Source organism: Vigna unguiculata, chromosome 8 (assembly GCF_004118075.2).
Source record: "Vigna unguiculata cultivar IT97K-499-35 chromosome 8, ASM411807v1, whole genome shotgun sequence".
Lineage (NCBI taxonomy): Eukaryota > Viridiplantae > Streptophyta > Magnoliopsida > Fabales > Fabaceae > Vigna > Vigna unguiculata.
Window position 1 is genome coordinate 5,550,359 of NC_040286.1, and position 19,657 is coordinate 5,570,015.

Sequence of the window (19,657 nt, forward strand, 5' to 3'; positions counted from 1 at the left end):
CTCGAAATCTATTGAAATGAAAATCAAGTTCAAAATAGTAAGTGCAATTAATATATCTAAATGTGCTCCCTAATTTAGTGTGAATTAGTCGACATATCATTGTCTGTGCTCTAAATTCTTATTTTCCTTGCCGTCCAAAAGCAGGAAAAATAGTGTGCCTAAAACCAATAACTGATCACCGTTTGGGACAGTGTCTTCCACAAGAAGTAAATTTGAGAAGCTTGGACCCAGGCAAAAAGAAGAAAATAAATGAAAATTCTACACTTAATTGGTACATGATGGGAGCACAACTCAATTAATTAAGACCAAAACTACATTGACAATAAAATATTTACACTAAAGTCAACAAAATTAAAGCCACCAGCAGGAGATAACATTACAAATGAGCGTACCCCACAAGCACAAGGGCATCATGAAACATTTACATAATGGGAACAAAATGACCCTTCATACTTATTTGCGACGAACAGCTCAGCTTTTCATCCCAATCAGAGATCTATATTGTAATCTTTCTTCCACGCCATTTGGATCTGCGTCTGGTTGAAAGAGAAACAATTCATTAGACTAGTTCATGTGGGCATTAAATAAACAGAGAGGTAATTTATCAATTCTTTAACCAAAAAATTTAAGGGGTTAACAGCTAAGAATATCACTGCAAATGCATGACAACAAAGAACAACGTATATTCAACTCTTAATCCAAAGATTCCTGAAATAACCAAACACATGAAATTGACAAACTAACGGGATAAAGATTCTCAAATAGAGAACTACTGTGAATAGTCCCTGTTGTATATATAAAAATACGAAAAAGATGACCACACTTCCCACTTATCCAGCAAGATTAATTTATATAAAACATATGGTAGGGGCCAGTAGGGAGACAAACATGTACTGTGGTTTGAAAGTGACTCCTTGAAGGTAGGGACGCTTGTAACGATGGCCTGACTGAAGCAACCCTAAGATTAGCCAATTTTGCAGACCATACCCTTGATTGGGAGGCACCCCATCATACAACTTATGCAGCACCGTGATAATTGTCCATTTGTATAGTTTGGAGGGTCTCATTTTCAGTTCAAAAACACTGGGTTTACTCGCATAGATGTAAGATCTGAAAAACATACCAAAAAAGGATGCAACCTTAAAAGGAACTTAAATTTATAATTATATATCAAGATTTTGACATGCAATTGCTACTTTAGCAGATCTAGAAAATAACTACAACCTAAAATCTCAATATTCAACAAAACTATGATTTGAACACTAACTTCACTCAAGGTTTATTCTCTTTAACCTACTCTCTTCCCTGCTGCATTTCTTCAAAATGGTAGGCTCTTCGAAGTAGAACTTGATGTGAGTGACTTAAAATGATCCGATGGTACAATATCGTGAGGCAAATTGGCCCTTTTCACAATTTTCCTCATGTTGTTCTGCAAACTCTGTTGGACTAGTTGCTTCACTGCTTTCTTTTCCTCACTCATCATATCTTCCTCCTCGTCATAACACTCCCTCCCTCCGTCATCCGGCTTCGCGGACGAAGAGCCGCAAATAGGGGCAGAGACGGCAGCACCCAAGCCATAGCTCCCAGAAATCTGTTTCCCTTTGTCAACCCTCAAAATTTCTAGTATCCTTGAAGCCCTTTTCTGAGCCAATGTGGAACCCAAAAGGGACAACTCAAGCAGTGATGACGCAACCCCTGCCTCAATCATGGCCTGTTTGTCCCCATAAGACTTGTGTGCCATAACCATCAAAATGTAGGACGCCTTCTCCTGGCATTCTGGCGAATCTGTCCAATTCAACACATCCACCAGGATCGGAATCGAATCTTGCACTGCGCTAATCGCCTTCCTACCCTCTCGGGTCGACACCAAGTTGCTGAGAATCGCAAGGGCTCTTTCAGTTACCTCCATGTCCCCTATTGAGTTCACCAGAAACAGAACTAAATCTGTTTCCAAAACGAATGCAACATTGGCTGGGTAGATCGAAAGATTGTACAATGCCCGTAGAGCATCTTGCTTGGCTTGGGAACTACTCTTGTCATCTAAACTCTGAAGGGTTCTAACTAAGAAAGAAATTGAAGCCGAAGACCCAATTATGGGCTTATTCGAATCCAACGCACTAAGTCCAAGGAAATTCGCAACAATTGCTTCAGAAACCGAAGAATCTACACCATCTGGAGACTCAATCAGCTTCAGCATCTTCTCAACTGACCCAACTTTCACAATAGCTGCTTTATTCCTGTTAAAACACACCCAAAAGAATTAAAAACAAATCAATAACTTTACCGTTAATCACGAATAGAACGGCAACAACATCATGTGTAAAAAACCACAAATAAATCATAAACCATTTATATATGTATATAAATACACCCAACATTAAACAGAAGAAAAAAGGATTGTCGAACTTATATTGTTAATCACATAAAGTTACAGTCAAAGAATTCAAGAAATAACTCAAAGGCAACATCATGTGCAGAACGGAAAAACGAACAAGAAATATCTATACAGCTAAAAAAAATTAATAATCAGAATTAGTCTAACATATTCAAGAAACAGTGAAAGGCCACACAATGTGCAGAACTGGAAAGTAAGGAAAAAATATTTTTAAATACTCGTGTAAAGAAAATGTTTGATTCATGCAAAGTAGAAATGTAAAACAGAAAATAAAAAAATAAAATGAGTAAAGAGCAAGGAAGGATTTACAGGCAAAGACGACGTTTAAAGAAAATGAATAATAATCAGACGTTTAAAGAAAATTAATAATAATCAGAAAAGAAGAGAGAGGATCAAATGAAATGAGAAGCGACGTATCAATCATCAATGAATAAGCTAACCACAAACAAAAAAGAATGTTAATGGAAAATGACACCTCGTAACTCGTAATGATTCATCCAAGTAAAGATGAAAAAACAAAACCTTAGGAAAACAAAGCAAAAAAAAAAAAAGAGAACAGGAAGAGAAACCCACGCGTCGTTTCCAATTCCGAGGTTGAGCAGCGCGTAGAGAGAAGCAACGAGCAAATCGACGTCGTTTTTGGATTCATCAAGCATTGCGACGAGAGGAGGAATAGCTCCAAGCATCGCGAGCGTCCCTCTAACTTCCAAATCCTCTTTGGCTAGCAACCTCACCTTCCAAGCAGCTTCTCTTCTCCGCGTCATTGATTCTTCTTCTTTCTCTTCCTCCTCATGAAGCTCCTTCACTAGGCTTTTCAGCTCCTCGAGTTTGTCCTCTTTCTTCCTCGTTTCCGCATCAGCTTCGACCTCCGCGAGGTTCAGCAGATCCGAGAGCTTCTCCGACTTTGCGTTATTCAGCTTCGTCTTGTGCCGGTGCTGTTGTTTCGCTTGGTGGTGGTGTTTCTCGGAGGACGTGTCCGATCTCTCTGCGTAGCGGGAGCTAGCGCCGCAGCTGACGGCATCGAAGACCAGGCGGCGGAAGGAGGCGGTGGAGAGGGAGTGCCATAGGCGGAAGTGGCCACCGGCGACGGAGGTGCTCTTGGAACGGTGGTGACCGAGGACCACGTTCTCGACGTTGTTACGGTGGAAGTTTGCCATCTCCGGCGACCTACATTGCAGAGAGAGAAAAAAAAAAACTAGAGAGAAGAGAGTGTGTTTTTTTTTTCTTGTTTTTGTTTCTGAATGGGAACTTTGTAGAGAGAGAAGGGACCGTTGAGTCCACGTTTCTGCCTTCTCTTCAATATTTATAGTTGCCCCAAAGAACGTGTTTGTGTGAAAAAGCGTGACTGTTAGCATGCTTCTCACGCACACTAACACTGATTTTGTTAAACTAGTTTCCAAATACATTATTTTAACGGATAAGAAACTTATCATCTACTTTTATTAATTTTTATAAAAGTATCTTAAAATAGGTTTTATCGTATTATAAAAATTTTCTCCTAATTTAATGGTTGTACAAGGAAGTTAACTTTTTAAATGAAATTACTCTTTTTTTTTTCTATTTTAAGATCAATTATAAAAGCTTTTCGCCTTATTATAAGTTATTGAGTGTAAAATTTGGTGGTTATAATCTACCATACAAATAATTAAATTAAAAGAAAATACATGTCCCATAATTGGTGAATATTAAATTTTAGATTAATTCGCTTTACTTATTTACATAAATGATAACAGCGACAATAAATAATTCTTACAAGATATAATGAGATTCATTGATCTTCGTTGCACACAATAAATTTATTATCAGTAACAGTTTTTAAAACAATAATTTCCTTTATTCTTTCTATGTTTCTTTCTATGTACAGAAACAATTAAATTTGTTACTTTCTCTACGTGCTCATCTATTTTATGCAAGCAATTTATGTTTTTATTTTGAAGAAAAACAATCTTCGCTGATATGTATATATTTTGGTAAAGAGAAATAACTCTTTATAAAGACTCGTCAGTGTTTAAGATAATATATTATCTTATTATATTGTTTTAAGAAAATACAATCTTTCAAAAGATACATGTTTTCCACGAAAGAATACAATCTTTCACAATTTCCTGAATAAATACACCTTTTCATTAAAAAAAAATCATATTTATATTTTTAACGGAAAACATACATTTTCATAAAAAAATTACAATCTTTTATTTATTTGAAATTTTCTAAAAAAAAAAGTAAAGCCTTTCATTAGCTTTAAAATCTCTCACAAAACGTTATTTAAGGTATTATGTTAGTGCAGGAGACATAACAAAAACAGAAAAAATATATCAACGAAAATAAGAAAAAAATATTAAAATTAACAAAAATGTTTAAAATATTTACACAGAAAATTTAGTAGTCAGAATTTTTCAATAAATAATATTAAAACTTAAAATTAATCTATTGGACAGATTTATAACTTAACTTTAAATTTCTTTAACAAAAATTCGACATTTATTTAATCATCATTAATATAACAAAGACTGGATCGTTACTTTTCATTAATGTATGGATTTTATTAGTGGACAATTCATAATTCATAAATATTTAAATAGACTTATTGTCTATTAACTTTTTTTAATTCTGTAAGAAATATGTTATCTCCACTCTTTCTTGTAAATTTTATTTATTGAAGTTTAAAACTATTTTAGTTCCTACATAATAAACATACTTTTTTGTTTATTTGTTTTATTATTATTATTATTATTATTATTATTATTATTTATTTCTAATATAATATAATATTTATTCATTACTTGCTAAACCAAAAATAAATAAAATAATATTTTTAAATGCTTTTTACAAATGTTAATATAGTATCAACAGATATTCTCAAAAGTAAATTTAATAAATATAAATATATATTATTTACTTATCCTAAAATACACATTAAAAATTAAAGTTAATGATTTTAAATTTTTTAAAATTAAAATTTTCTGACTATGGAGAAAATAAATAGATGTTTAAAAGGTAAAAGAAAAGTACTGGAGCTAGAGAAAATGAATGAGATTGAAACATAATAAAAAATAGGGACAAATTCGAAACGTAGATAAAAGACGCCACGTGGAGTGTACTATTGTGTGCGTTGTACAAACGTTGTGGCCCTTGCAGGCCAGGTAATCGTGTGGAGCAAGGAAGTTTCCTGTGGGCCCCATAGTTTTATCAGCGTGGGGCCCACACAATTGTGTAGATCTGCGACTCTGATTGGAGGGTACATTTACGTTATGGTGGAGATATGCTCACAAGAAACATGATAGGCGAAATCTGAAAGGGTGAACTAAAGCCGCATCATAAGACTACGTGTTAAAAGCTGTGCATGCATTCACCGGTTCAATAAAGTGAATCAAATTCCAACAACTACAATACAAAACTTGTTTCATGGTCTGTGCTTAAACTAAAGTTGTTGGTTATGTCTGAATAAAAATATTTTATTAAAAATAATAATTACAATAAGAATTTAATAATAGTATTATTAATAGGTTTTCTTTTTGCAGTCTTTTTAACTTTTTTTTCTAGTCAAACTTCCCTTTTTGGTCCAAGAAATTTTGCAAATGTAGACCTTTGATTTCTATAAAATTTTAGTAACATATTTCACCTTCTAATTTTCTAAAATTATCTAAAATTAAGCAATTGATGAAATAATAACAGTGAATCAAAATTTTATGTTAGAGGGTGATAATAACGTATGTATTAATATACTATTTTGTATCATTCTCTATATTATTAACTAAAATTTATTTTAAAAAATTATTAATTTCACTCATAAACCGAGAAATAAAATCCATATAATTTTATGATTTTTAACAAATTTTTCTAGGGTAGAAATGGACTTTTTATATAAATTAATTTAGATATGATATATTACTCAACCTATGTAAATAATATTAATTTAGAAAGAGTGGTACTTTTTATATTAATATTGACTACTAATTACCATCATCATATTCTTAATTTCACAATTGCATTATTGCATCCTATTTGTCAAGATTATTAATTCATCATCTATTAACTTCGTGCACACGTGCGTCATTTTCTTGTGAACACAAATACTATAACCCTAACCGATGGAAATATATATATATTTTGAATAGTTAATAGTTATGACATGTGAAGTTCTAAATTATGATTAAGATACTGAAAGTGTTGCCTAACTACAAGCATGTCATTATTCGTTTGGACCTTTCATCACTTTTAATGGATTCTCCTTTTGGATAATCATTTCTTCACAGTGAATTTTAATTCTCTTTTCCGTGATTGCCTGTAATTGTTCTAATAATGAAAAATTAATCAACACTTAGAAATATATGATTCTCTTTTTCGATGGTATGAATAGAATTTTTATTTTTTTTATTTTTTGTAATGCTCACTTAGTTTTGGCACATAATGAAAACACTCACTACAACAAAAATCACTTTAGACAACAACATAAAATTATGATATAAATTATAAAAACCGTGGTCTAAAGATTAGACCACCATTTTTTAGGCGTGGTATAGGTGAGTGTAGCTATAGGTAATAGACAACGGTTTTTAGTATGACAATATTTTTAAAATCGTTGCTTAAAATTCTCACAATAAACAACAATTTTACATGTTGATTTTATACCTTACCTATATTTTTAGACCACATTTTTACTAATTTTGCCCACATAGTTTAAAGCAACAATTATATAATCATGGACTTTCATGATATGATATTTATACATCATTTATAAAAATGTTGTTTATTATATGTTTAGGCTACATTTATTTAGCCGTTATCTATTTTAGTGTGGTCTAAACTATAAATTGTTGTAGTGACTTTAAATCACTAATTACTAAAAATTTATGGACCGATTCACATATTAGAAACAAAATTATAGCGAATTTAAGGTAAGCGAAAGATATTTATTTTCGTAATCTTTTAAGAAAAATAAATTTATATAATTCAATTAAAACGTCATTTAAACTTCAAATTATTTGTTTAGTTACCATGTTTTGTATGTGAAAGGTAACGTCCAATTTAATAAGATTCACTTACTAATTTAAAGCGTTATATAATTGATAAAAAAAACATAAACCAACTATTACAAAATGTATTTGCAAATCTTCCATGAAAAAAAAATAAAAAAATAAACTTTTGAACTTGATTAAGGATGGTAGGGGACCCGTTTTCTTATACTTCAATATTAATTTTAATTAATTTTTATAAAGTAATAAAAAAAATACGTAAAGGAAACATAATATTATCAAATATTCAATATTAGGAGGATGATGGTTTCTTCGATATCAAATACTTTGAAATAAATTATAATTATTTACATTTTAGATTAAAATCCCAAATAAAATTTCATGAGAACCAAAACATCTATTAAATTTGCAAACATTAATGAAACCTAGATGATAAAATTTAAAATTATTTTTTCAAAAATATAAAAGGAAAACAAATATTCAAATTAAAATATATTTTAAATGTTTGTTTACTTCAATTTTTTAAATTCTAATAAATCTCTTTTTTATACATTAATAAAAGTTATAATACATCACTTGATCAAAATGACGCAAAAAATAAATAATAAACATAATAATAAAATTTTGACATAGATTTTGTATCTTTTGAACTCCGATATATGTTGGATGGTGATAAAAAAATATCCATGACAATTACATTAAATTTTTATATTGTAGTCAATAAAAGTTATTTGTAGAATTATAGTGAAAAAATAAATTACAGTATGATTGATAATGAGTTAGAAAATAAAAAAATAATTAGATAAAATATATCGAAATAGTATTCTATATGATGAAAATAAACAACAAATAAAAATATATAAAAAATTAACAAATGTGTGTCTTAAATACAATTTGAGAGACTATTGAAAGAAATCACACAAAGAAAAACAAATATATAATTAAGGGTACGATAAGATAAAAAAAATACCTTAGAGATTTAAGAAAACTTTTCAAATATCAACATATCATATATACTCGATGGTTGAGAAATAACGAAAATTGTTTTAGTGAAATAAAAGAGTTCTTCAAAAGAAACAAAAATGAATAATAATAAGTAAATAATATTTTTTTTCCAATATTACTAGTAGATGAAAGGTTTACGCTATTAAACACTTAAATTGAGAGTATTCAACATTCTCATGTTAAAGAAAAATATATAATAAATAAAAATATTAAAAAATAATAGAAATATTCAAACATGAGACATAATTTTTTTTTAATTAACATACATCATTTTAACATAATTACATAAATGTTATGATAAGATGAAAAATATATTGGAAATGCGAATGAATTTTATGACAAACCAAATAATTAAAAGAAATAAAAAATAGAAAGTATATATATATATATATATATATATATATGGTTACTTAATTAATTGTTTAATAATTTAAATGAGGAGGGAGATGTGGCAGGGACGAGTATTATGGCGGGGATGAGTATTATGACGGGGATATGTACATCCCCATACCCATCTCTATACCTAATTGAAAAAGTCAGAGATTCTTCATACTCATATCCATACCTAGTCAATGCTGGGATTCTCCGACAAAACAGGGACGAGTTCGGACAATACCCACGGGGCCAGATTTATTTGCCATATCTATACTTTATCAACTATGAGATTTATATAATACAATAATTATATACCTAAGCAATAACTACTTTCTCTAGGAAGAGCATCACCAGTCTTATTGTTTCACACTCTCATACCTACACTATCATGTGCTCATGTATAACATATGATCATAGCATGTGTATAAACCATAACACAACAGACAATAGGATAAACTAGTGTAATTATAAGAGACCATACAAATTCTAAGTTTTCTCATAATCGTAATAATTTCTCATTATCATAACCAACTAAACATATATACAATAATCAAATATCTACACCGAAACTTGCCCTCCCTAGCATAGATATGAAATCACAATCCACTGGCTCTCAAGACTTAGACATTTACTTTGAGTAGATTCAAAGATTCCACATTTATCATCTCTCACCCCTGCCTCACAACATCTCTTCCACTCAGCATGATAGGGTAAATTCTATATTTGAGAGTTTGATCTATCGAAACTCCATATATAAACCTCATATATTCTCACAACTAGATATTTTCCTCTATGTGAGTAGGATGCTAGTAAAGTCAAGATAATCTCTATACGAAATTTCTCTCAATACACCACCTAACATCACATCAATGTAGTACTCCTTCTTTAGGAGTCACTGCATTCACTACATTACAACATAGCTCAATATCACATTTTTATATAAACTTAAATCACCACACCTTGTCTCATATATATATATATATGTATATATATATATATGTATATATATATACATATATATATATACATATATATATATATATATGTGTGTGTGTGTGTGTGTGTGTATTTTACCTCAATCTATACTCATCACATATCATCAATCACATATTTTTTATTTCAATTGAAATGTTAATAGTTCATAATTTATTTTTTATTGAAAATCACTTGTTTCTTCTATGTGTTTCTTCCATATACGACTAATATCTTTCCGAGAAAAACTTATATGTTTTTCATGTCTTCATATACTTATGATCTACTTAAGGTCTTCAAAGTTAGTTCATTTTCTATAGATCTATTAGTTTATTTTCCTTGATATGTGAAAATGATAGTTTGAACTAAGAAAATTCCTATTTTGAAGGTATATTATTTCATTCCATGTTGTAGTTGATGGTGACATATGTACTCTATTCACATATAAGGCATGATTTGTGGTTAATAATATTGTACCCACTCAAGTTATCATATGTTTGGAAAGTCATTAATGTATAAAATAACATGATCATAACTTAAAAAGAGTCACATGTGTACCATCAAATACATCAGCACATTTCTCCGATAACATCTCCAAATCTTCAACCAATAGGCTTAAATATGCATTAATGTTATCTATTGGTTGTCCCAAACTCGAGATCATAAAAGATAACATCACAAGGTTATGCTTCATGCAAAACCATTGATAATATTAATTTTCACCATTATATAAGTCATTTTAACTTATAAAACCAACTTTTCTTCAGTTTTTATCTTACTTTAGTCCTCATTTTTATATTTGTAAGTAGTTGGATATTGGTTATTCTCATCTAATTATATCATTAACCCTATTATTTTTTGTTTGATAATTGAACAACACGCCCTTGGCCAAGCGAAGCAAATTGGAATACAAGTAAGTGCTGGTAGAAGGTCAAATTGGAATTTTTAAATAATCACCTACATTGTGTACCACTTGAATCCAGCCCAACGCTATAAAGCCAAAGAGGAAAATTCACCATTAGGACTAAGCACCACTAATCTAGACTTAGATAAAGACCTCATTTCTTGCCTTTGAGTGCATGCGTCCAACATAGGATGACTTGCATTGAGCACTAGTTGAACAAAGAATTATGTTTGTATTGAGGCACCAAGTTTAGAGTATTTGACACTAGGCATTGCTTTTGCTTATGCGACACTTTTGGCTTACTTCTTATCACTTTTCGAAAGTAATAAGGCTTTTTATGTGGTTCTAAAGAGGTAAACAAGTTTTGGAGGTTGTGGGCAGTCAAGGTTCCTTAAAGAGCTCCATTCTCTTCCTTGGATCTTCATCTTCTTTCATTGTTCACCTTTTTCTTTCAAGCTCATGACAACGAATAACATAAAATCATTTTGTTGGAGTTAAATGTAACAAATTAAACTCTCGTGTAATTGCTATTGTTTATCTTTATATATATGTTTCCATTCAATGTTAATATTTTGTTTCTATGCTTAATCCTTAAAACTTGATCATCCATAACTTGATATTTGATTTATTGGGAAGTGGGAAATATCTTTTGCAATTTAGAACCAAAGAAAAGTATATGAAGCTAAGCTTACATCTAGGAATGAAGTTTGACTCATTAGTTGTTTTAAACCCTTGTTGTGAAAACAAGTTTTTTTTATTAAGTGTTCAAGGAATTGACTTTAATAAGGAAATATAAGCTTATTTTACTAAGAAATTAGGGTTGGAGCAAACTTCTAGGTTAACTAACATTAAATGGAGAGAAGTTGAGTGATTATATGAAGTTTAACCTAAATAATAACTTATCATTTCTAATTTATTATGCATTCTAAGTATTCAACAAAATCCAAAAACGAGATTTATTTGTTTTTACATACTTTTAATTCCTTAAACATCAACACAATTTATTGAAATATTATTTTATCTAAATTATTTGTTGATTGCAATTATTGTCATATATTGCACAAGTTCTTTGGGAGAACAATAATTACTTTCTACTTGCTATGTGATTGGCACACTATCATTGAACAAATCGTACTAACAACCACAAAGGTAAGTTGTGAATCACTAACAATAAAGATCATGGACTATGTTTATTGCATAAGTTTTCATATGAAGTCATTCCATCTATAGTAAGTCCAAGCCTATTGTTTTTTCATTCATTGTCAAAATTTAGGAGCATGAAATCAATTGTCTTCCATTGCAAACAATCTTTTGAATACCTTAAATGACCATTACAATTATGTCATTTACATATCATCTAATCAGTTTTGTATCATTTTCATTGCTGAACAATTGTTTCAACCCCTAAACTATAGGAAGATACCATAGCACTTTTACAAGATACCTTTCCTAACATCAAATTCCAAATCACCATTGTAAAATCCCACACTATGGATGTTGATGTAATTTATCACATTTTTTCCTCTACAATGTATAATTGTTTAACATGCATGGATTCTTTTACGCTTCATACCATCAAACACACTATCTTTTTTGTCTCATAATTGTCTATCAACATGTTGCATTTAAGAAGCATACCAGTCCCAAAGATTTTATCAATCCATTAATTTCTTGTCTTCACATTCAACATTTTTAATATTGTTGACAAACACTAGAGATTAGGGATCTTACATATTGAGGTTTCTTTACATCAGTGCATAAATTATCATATATACATGAAGTTAGAAAACATAATATATATTCAACATTATGAATTATTTCTTTTAGTCGATTATTCATGTTTAAATCAACTTATTATTCTTTATTTGAGACACATGTACATTTGAAATGTCTATTAATTCATGATGTCATGCTCAATTTGTGTGACATTTTAAGAAATTATAACATGGAACATGCCCTTGTATAACCTAAATGAGTAGTCTTAACTCATTCAAACAATTAGCATGATATAATAAAATGTTCTATTATTATTAGCATTATTATTATTATTATTATTATTATTATTATTATTATTATTATTATTATTATTATTATTATTATTATTATCTAACAGGTTATTTTTGCAAATTTGAGAATTTTTTTCTTTTCTATCCTATGAGTATCAATTGCATCAATTGTGTGTATATATAATTGATCCATGAATATATATATATATATATATATATATATATATATATATATATATATATATATATATATATATATTATAAGACATAACAAAACATATAAGAATATTTATACATTAATAAATATACTTATATACACTTGAAATATATGAAGTTACTTAATTTTGTTAGATTAGGTAAATTGAGATTTTGATACTTTATCTTATATTCTTATTTGGAGAAACTTATTTAACACTACTAGATTTTTTTTCATATTATTTGAGATTTTTTTTTATAAATTTATTAAAAGAAATTGCAAGAAAAAACTTTGTTTTTGCATTTTTTTTCTAAAAATTTTAATTAACAGATAATTCCTTCGTGTATAATTATTTTTTACAAAATTATAAAATTTATAAGTATTTTCTACAATTTTTTCTCTAAAAGTGTTATATACAAAATATTTTAAAAAATAGTTAGTAACAATTTCTTATAAATTTTTTTTCATAACAAAATTGCAAGTATTTCTTAGGAAAAAAAAAATCCCAAAGCCAATTGACAAAAAAGTGAGTTTTTTTAGTGTGAATGATAAATTAATGATACATTACTTTAATTTTTAAAAGTGCATATCTTCTATCCTTGTCTATTTCATTTCATTTTATTTTTGCTATTTATTTTTCTTAACTTAATAGATTCCTTCAATATTCTTGGTTGATTTGTTCAGTTCAAATCTTTCTTAAAAATTAATAGATCTTTCGAATCTTAAAGAAAAACTCATTAAATTATCTTATACTAAAACAAATATTTAATTTAAATTGAAAAACACAAATATTAAAACTTCCCAACCATTTAAAATGGTACTATTACATTAATCCAATCTAATCCATCCCATGGTTTCATAAAAGTTATAATATAAGAATTAAAATAAACTTTTGATTGCAGACTAAACTAATCAGACCGTCACTTAAGGATATCATAAAGCACTTAACAATTGACACTGTTATTTTCCCATTAACTACTATTAAAGACTAATTGGCTTTCCAAAATCTAATTTGATATTTTATTTTTCTCAATACAAAAATTAATAGAAATCAAAATAGAAAAGCAAAACATAAAAAAATTATCATAATGTCGTAAAATGTCAGATAAGAAACAGCAAAATAAGAAGCTGTTCTTATTTTAAAGTGATGGCAGACTATGTTAGAAGAATAGCAGGCATGCAGTGATGATGGTGCCCAGCTAACACTTGACAGATACATCAAGTTTGTTTGGATTCTCCATAAAACATTTTAAAAAATATTTTTTCATGATAGTTTAAATTATTTTATCTACAAATTAATACATAAAAATAGAGAAATTATGTGATTGTTTTTACAAATTAACTTTTATATATATATATATATATATATATATATATATATATATAAATTGTTTCAAGAAAATTCTCCATAAACATTTCTAGAAAAAAAAATAAAAGCTATAAAGTAAAAAATAAAATTGCCTTTTTTATAACTAAAACGAGTTTTTTCAAGTTAAAAATTAGAGTTTTAGAGAAATTAAGAGGGCTTAATTATGGAATTTTAATTTTTTTAAAAATAAAAATAAAAATTTATTGTTTTAGTTATTTGAAATAATTTTTTATTTTTTAAAATTTTTTCATCTCACATTACTAAAATTTTTCATATTACATGAGATTTTTCTTATAAATTTATTAAAAAAATTTGTAAGAAAATATCTTTTCCTGCTATTCTTTCTAAGAATCTTAATTGACATATAATTTCTTGGTGAGTAATTACTTTTCAAAAAATTATAAAATTCATAAGTATTTCTTACAAAATTTGTTACGAAAAGTGATTTATAAAAAATATTTTGAAAAAAAAATCAACAATAATTTCCTGTAAATTTTTTTTCATAACAAAATTTATAAGTATTTTTTTAACAAAATTTTAAAATAAAATTGACGAACAATATAAGATTTTTTTAGTATTGTAACTATTTATTTTATTCTAGAAAAAATTTAATTCACCAAAATAAATAAATAATTTATTTTAAATTATTTCATTAAAATACAAATAAAAGTATTTGCATTAATTTTTTCAATAAGGCCTAACCCATCTCACTAATCCTAACTCTTTCGGTTTATGAAGCTGGAAAGAAGTATGCAAATTGAGATGAAACACTTTGGGCCATATCTGATAAAAGGGTTCAGCTTTTCTTTGGCACTTACCATGATTTTCTATGGAACTTTTTTATATGGTAGGATATCAGAAAAGAATTTTGGATGAATTTCAATACAATGTTTGTCACTGATTTATTCTATTTTTTGTTTTCTTTTTCCACTGCAATTCTTTTCTCACACTTTTTTCATATAGGTCTATTTTTTTTCCATAAATATACATCATTGCTCAAAGTAACAATAAACTAATTAAAAAACTACAACATATCAAAGTAAAGTATATGTGGTACGTTTTGTTACAGAGTAACATGTATATTTAAAAGGATTCCCTAATTAATGTATTTCTAAAAGTGAATTATTGGAAAATATTGATCTGAAATCTTGATATCCAAGGCAGCACAAACCAAAGAGTAGCAATTAAAGCAGGGTAGAAATAAGTAATTTGAGAAATAGGGTGGTACAATAAGAAAATAAGGACGTGAAAAAAGAAATTGGCTATATTATAGCCTGCTTGAACTTAGCCCATTGTGAAAAGCCTTTTTCAGATCACCAAGAGGATGGTTCCCATCATTTTTAGGTAGCTTCTTCTTGCACCCTACATTTTCCTTCCTGCACCCTCACATTTTTCATAATCCCCATAATTCCCCATTTGACCTTGACTCGGATAATCACTTTTCCCTTTGCACAGCCTCTTACACCTCCTTCCCTGCAATTTCTCCTCTCCACCTGTGTTGAGTGTGGACCTCCCTTCCTATAGGTCCATTGTTCGTGACCTCCATTGACGTTTCTGCACCTCCACTGTTCGTCCACCTCCATTGTTCTGGTCTATCGGAATCTGCGGCAGGGGGTGTTGATAGGATCAAGAGAGGCATTCTGGAAATGGTCTTTAAGTGGAAATAAAAAAGGAAATTTTTTTTGGTTTGGTCCTTATCTAGTTTCAATATTTAATTAGATCACAATTTTTTGTTAATTTTGATAAATTTGGTCTTTTTTACTAACGACATCTGAATAGCTAATGTCTCTTAATAGAGCTGTCGAGATGGGTTGGAACTCGCGAGTCAAACCGGCTCACCATAGGTTTGGGTTGAACTAAAAATTTTGTACAAATTTTAATATGGGTTAATTTTTGACTTAACCCACTTAGAACTTGACTCATCCGGGTTAAATCTGTGATGAGCCGAGTTGGCTCACCAACCCACAAATACAGGATCCCACAAGTGTTTTTTATTATGTTGGGCTTTGCATTTGAGTCAGGTTAGGTTGCTTTTTTTAGCCAGCACATTGATATTTTTGTGATTTTGGTTTGTAGATGGAGTTTAACATCTTTTTTTGGATTGCATTTGGATTCTATTGAAGTTGACTTATATTTTAATCAAAATTATAATTTAGTTTTGTTGAGATTGAAAAAAAAAATTATTATTTTTTAATTAAGTGAGCTACTAAGTCAATCTGTTTAACCCATCAACCCGTTGTGGGCCGAGCCGTATTCAAATTTTTTGGCTTGCTAATAAGTGAGTAGGGTTGGGTTGGCTCACTAAGTAGCCAACCCGTGGTGGGTCGAGTCGGATCAGACTAGGTTATCTATTTTGACAACTCTACCTTTGAACTTTGCACGTGATTTTTTTTATTTTTATAATTTTTACTATTTTTTTAATTTAAAACAAATTGTTTATGTGTCGATATCAATTTCACATGTCAGCTCGTGATTGTGTCATTTTCTTTTGTTCAGTTCGATCTATGTATTCATTATTTTTGTTTAATTCAGTACCATTTTTTGTTAAAAAAAAATAGTTTTATCATTTTCAAATCAAGACCAAATTTAATTTTTATATAAATGTTATATTAATATTTTTATTAATTATTTTTTAAATTCAATTATAAATTAATAGATTTAATTATAAATTTAGTATAGTTCTTATATTCAATTATTAAATAGAATATACTTTACAAATTAGAAACATTAAATTTAAGTTTTACTTGAAATTTAAAAATATTAAAAATATTACATTTGTGTTTTACTAATAGCTATATTCTATTAAATAATCGAATATAAGAATTATATTTAATTTGTAAATAAATCTAATAATTTATAATTGGATTTCATAAATAATCAATAAAAATGTTAATTTTAATAAAAATATTTGTATAATATTTATATAAAAATTGTTCTATTTTAATAAAAGTTGAGACTGAATTTAATAAAAATAACGAATATATGAAAATAAGGGACCAAGAAAGCATTTAAACCTAAAAAAAAAAGCATTTTTGAGTGTGTATTCCGATATAGTAGTCCTAGATCTGGTGAGTCTCGTTCAAACATTTTGTTCGGTTGATGAGGAAATATACTAGATTGTCCAATTCGTTTTTGTTTTCTCAGATTCAATGGTAAGTTTTAGAGTTTCTATTTCGACATAGTGAATGGTGTCATCACCAAAGTGACGAATCCAGTTAAGTTTCCTCGGATCAGGGAGTATGTTCCGGAGTTTATGTTCTAGCTTAGTAAAAGATGTCATTAACAGTGTAATGAATCTAGTTAGGCTTCTCCAGATCCTTTACCCTCTTCACCTAACATTGATGGAAGAAACCCATTGTTTTTGCCCAAATTCGTTTAGAAGACAAATTGGCATTACCAAGGTTCTTAAGCCACAAACAAACAAATAAACACATTGGTAACATCCAAGAACTAAGGTCCCCAAGCCACACAATTGTGAGGAAGGATTGAAGGGTTTAAAAAGCCTTGATGATCTCTTAAGCACTACAGATAGTGAAATCTCCTCCATTTTCAACATTGGCAACCTTCACCTTAATTTCTTCCATCGTAGAGCAAACCTCCAAGACCTAACACCAAGCCCCTTCTCTAAGAGGTCAAGCTCAAGCCAAAGGCGTTGGTGTACTTGGCAACACCATCTGCAAGTAACTTCACAAGCTTATTCTCTAAGAAAGTTTTGGCCCATGAGTTTACCATAAAGGGTTCATTCACTGCAAAAATCAAAGCAAACTTCAAATTAGCCACTTAATAAATTGTTTATCTTCAACACTTTGGTTACTTGCATCATGAACACAATTTAAATCATTATTTACCAAGTCCTTGTGATAAAGTACTCTACAATTCAATCTATATAATAGAAGAAGAAGAGTAAATAACCAAGGTCATTTGTTCATCATAGATGTAATGTTCTTTAAATTTTAGTTATTGAATGTAATGTGTGAATTGTGACAATATGTATGATATACTTCTACTTAGCATTTAGGAATAGTAGTGTGATCGGTGTCGTATCCGAACAAATAAATAGTTTTAAATGTAGTACTTATGAGATCTTCTCAAGGTTGTATCCTAGTGACCAATGTTCTCAATCAAAGGTTCTAAACACAACACAAAGGGAGTGTTTTATGGCAAATTCAAAAAGTAACTCAGATTCAATACAATAGCAAAAACATAATCGATCAAACATGATTAAAAATGTATTGACTCCCTACTTTCACTACAAGAAAACCAAGAAACAGTGACCAAAAATTCAGTCACTAAATGAATAAAACCGGTCACTGTTTTGTTCGTCATTGATTTATAGTGACCGAATTAGCGACTAAATAAGTGACAGAAATAGTGACTGAATCTATGATCGAATTTGTGACCGAATCTATAACCAAATCTGTGACCGAATCTGCAAAACACAGATACTCAATCTGCAAATCATGCATTAACAGAATAGTTCAGTAAAACACAAATTGAAGACGAAGAGCAAGAACCCATAATCTGAACACAACAAAACCTCAAAGCTTACGCATTATTTTTGGGGAATCAATACATAGTTCTCCATGAATGTGGAAGTGCAACTCAATACAAAATGAAAATACATGATAAAAGCAAGAGAAAGAAATGGATGAACTAGTGATGAAGAACATACATAAATAGGTATTGTTCTGGAATACAAAAAACATGAATACAATATATCAAGTTAGAGAATGTTTTCTGTTTTCAAAAGTAAAACCCTATATGGGAGCTCTCTCCATGTGGTCACATCAACCACACAACTAAACCCTGAGTTTCTGATCTTGAGCCCCTTCAAATGTGCAGATATTGGCCAATATAACAAAAAAAAAAAAGAAAAGGCACTCTTCTTCAGTAAAGCTAATGTGGAAAAAGAGTTCAAGCAACAATGCTGACGTGGCAAAACTTCTTCAGTCCAAGAAACTGTCCAAGCCCAATTTCACACTAATCTTGAAAAATAATAATTAAGCAAAAATTAGACAAGTAAATTCAAAATAATTAAAATTTGAATTACTAGCTTAATAAAGCCCAATTAATGAAAATGCACTAATAAAAGACAATTAGGCACGAATGGACACTCAAGATCGGTATAGAAAACTAAGAAAATAAATAATAGCTCATCAATTTATCCGCCTGCAATGATCATATGTTATATGTAAGCAAAGGATAGTACATGTAAGAGGGTTGAGAATTACTGAGATTGTAGATGGATGGTTAGAGTAGTCTTGCATAGGTATATAGTTTTTGTATTGTATAGATCTACTCTATTTGTTGAAAAATTTATATATTATAAGAAATTTATCTTGAGTTTCAAGGGGACCATAAATACATATTATATGCTTATGGGTTTGTTATTTCTTAATACCTAATTTGAATATTTGAGTTAGTAGTGTAAATATGTTAAATTGGGATGTTATAAACTT

At 29.2% G+C, this 19,657-nt stretch overlaps 1 protein-coding gene across 5 annotated transcripts; it reads right to left on the minus strand.

Moving 5' to 3' along the window:
• Positions 1 to 246: 246 nt before the first annotated feature.
• Positions 247 to 3,685, minus strand: LOC114194414 (U-box domain-containing protein 6). Of its 5 annotated transcripts, none has more exons than XR_003606390.1 (4): positions 2,969 to 3,685; positions 1,298 to 2,237; positions 889 to 1,110; positions 247 to 536 (listed from the first exon to the last, which is right to left on the minus strand). XR_003606390.1 is itself a non-coding variant. In XM_028084609.1 (3 exons), the coding sequence occupies exons 1-2, from the start codon at positions 3,550 to 3,552 to the stop codon at positions 1,319 to 1,321; spliced, it is 1,503 nt and encodes a 500-aa protein (XP_027940410.1). In that variant the 5' UTR covers positions 3,553 to 3,685; the 3' UTR covers positions 247 to 536; positions 1,298 to 1,318. The 5 variants fall into 5 exon arrangements, 2 of the variants coding, with proteins under 2 accessions (XP_027940410.1, XP_027940409.1); XR_003606388.1 differs by having other exon boundaries at positions 1,268 to 2,237; XR_003606389.1 differs by lacking the exon at positions 889 to 1,110 and having other exon boundaries at positions 1,268 to 2,237.
• Positions 3,686 to 19,657: the final 15,972 nt, after the last annotated feature.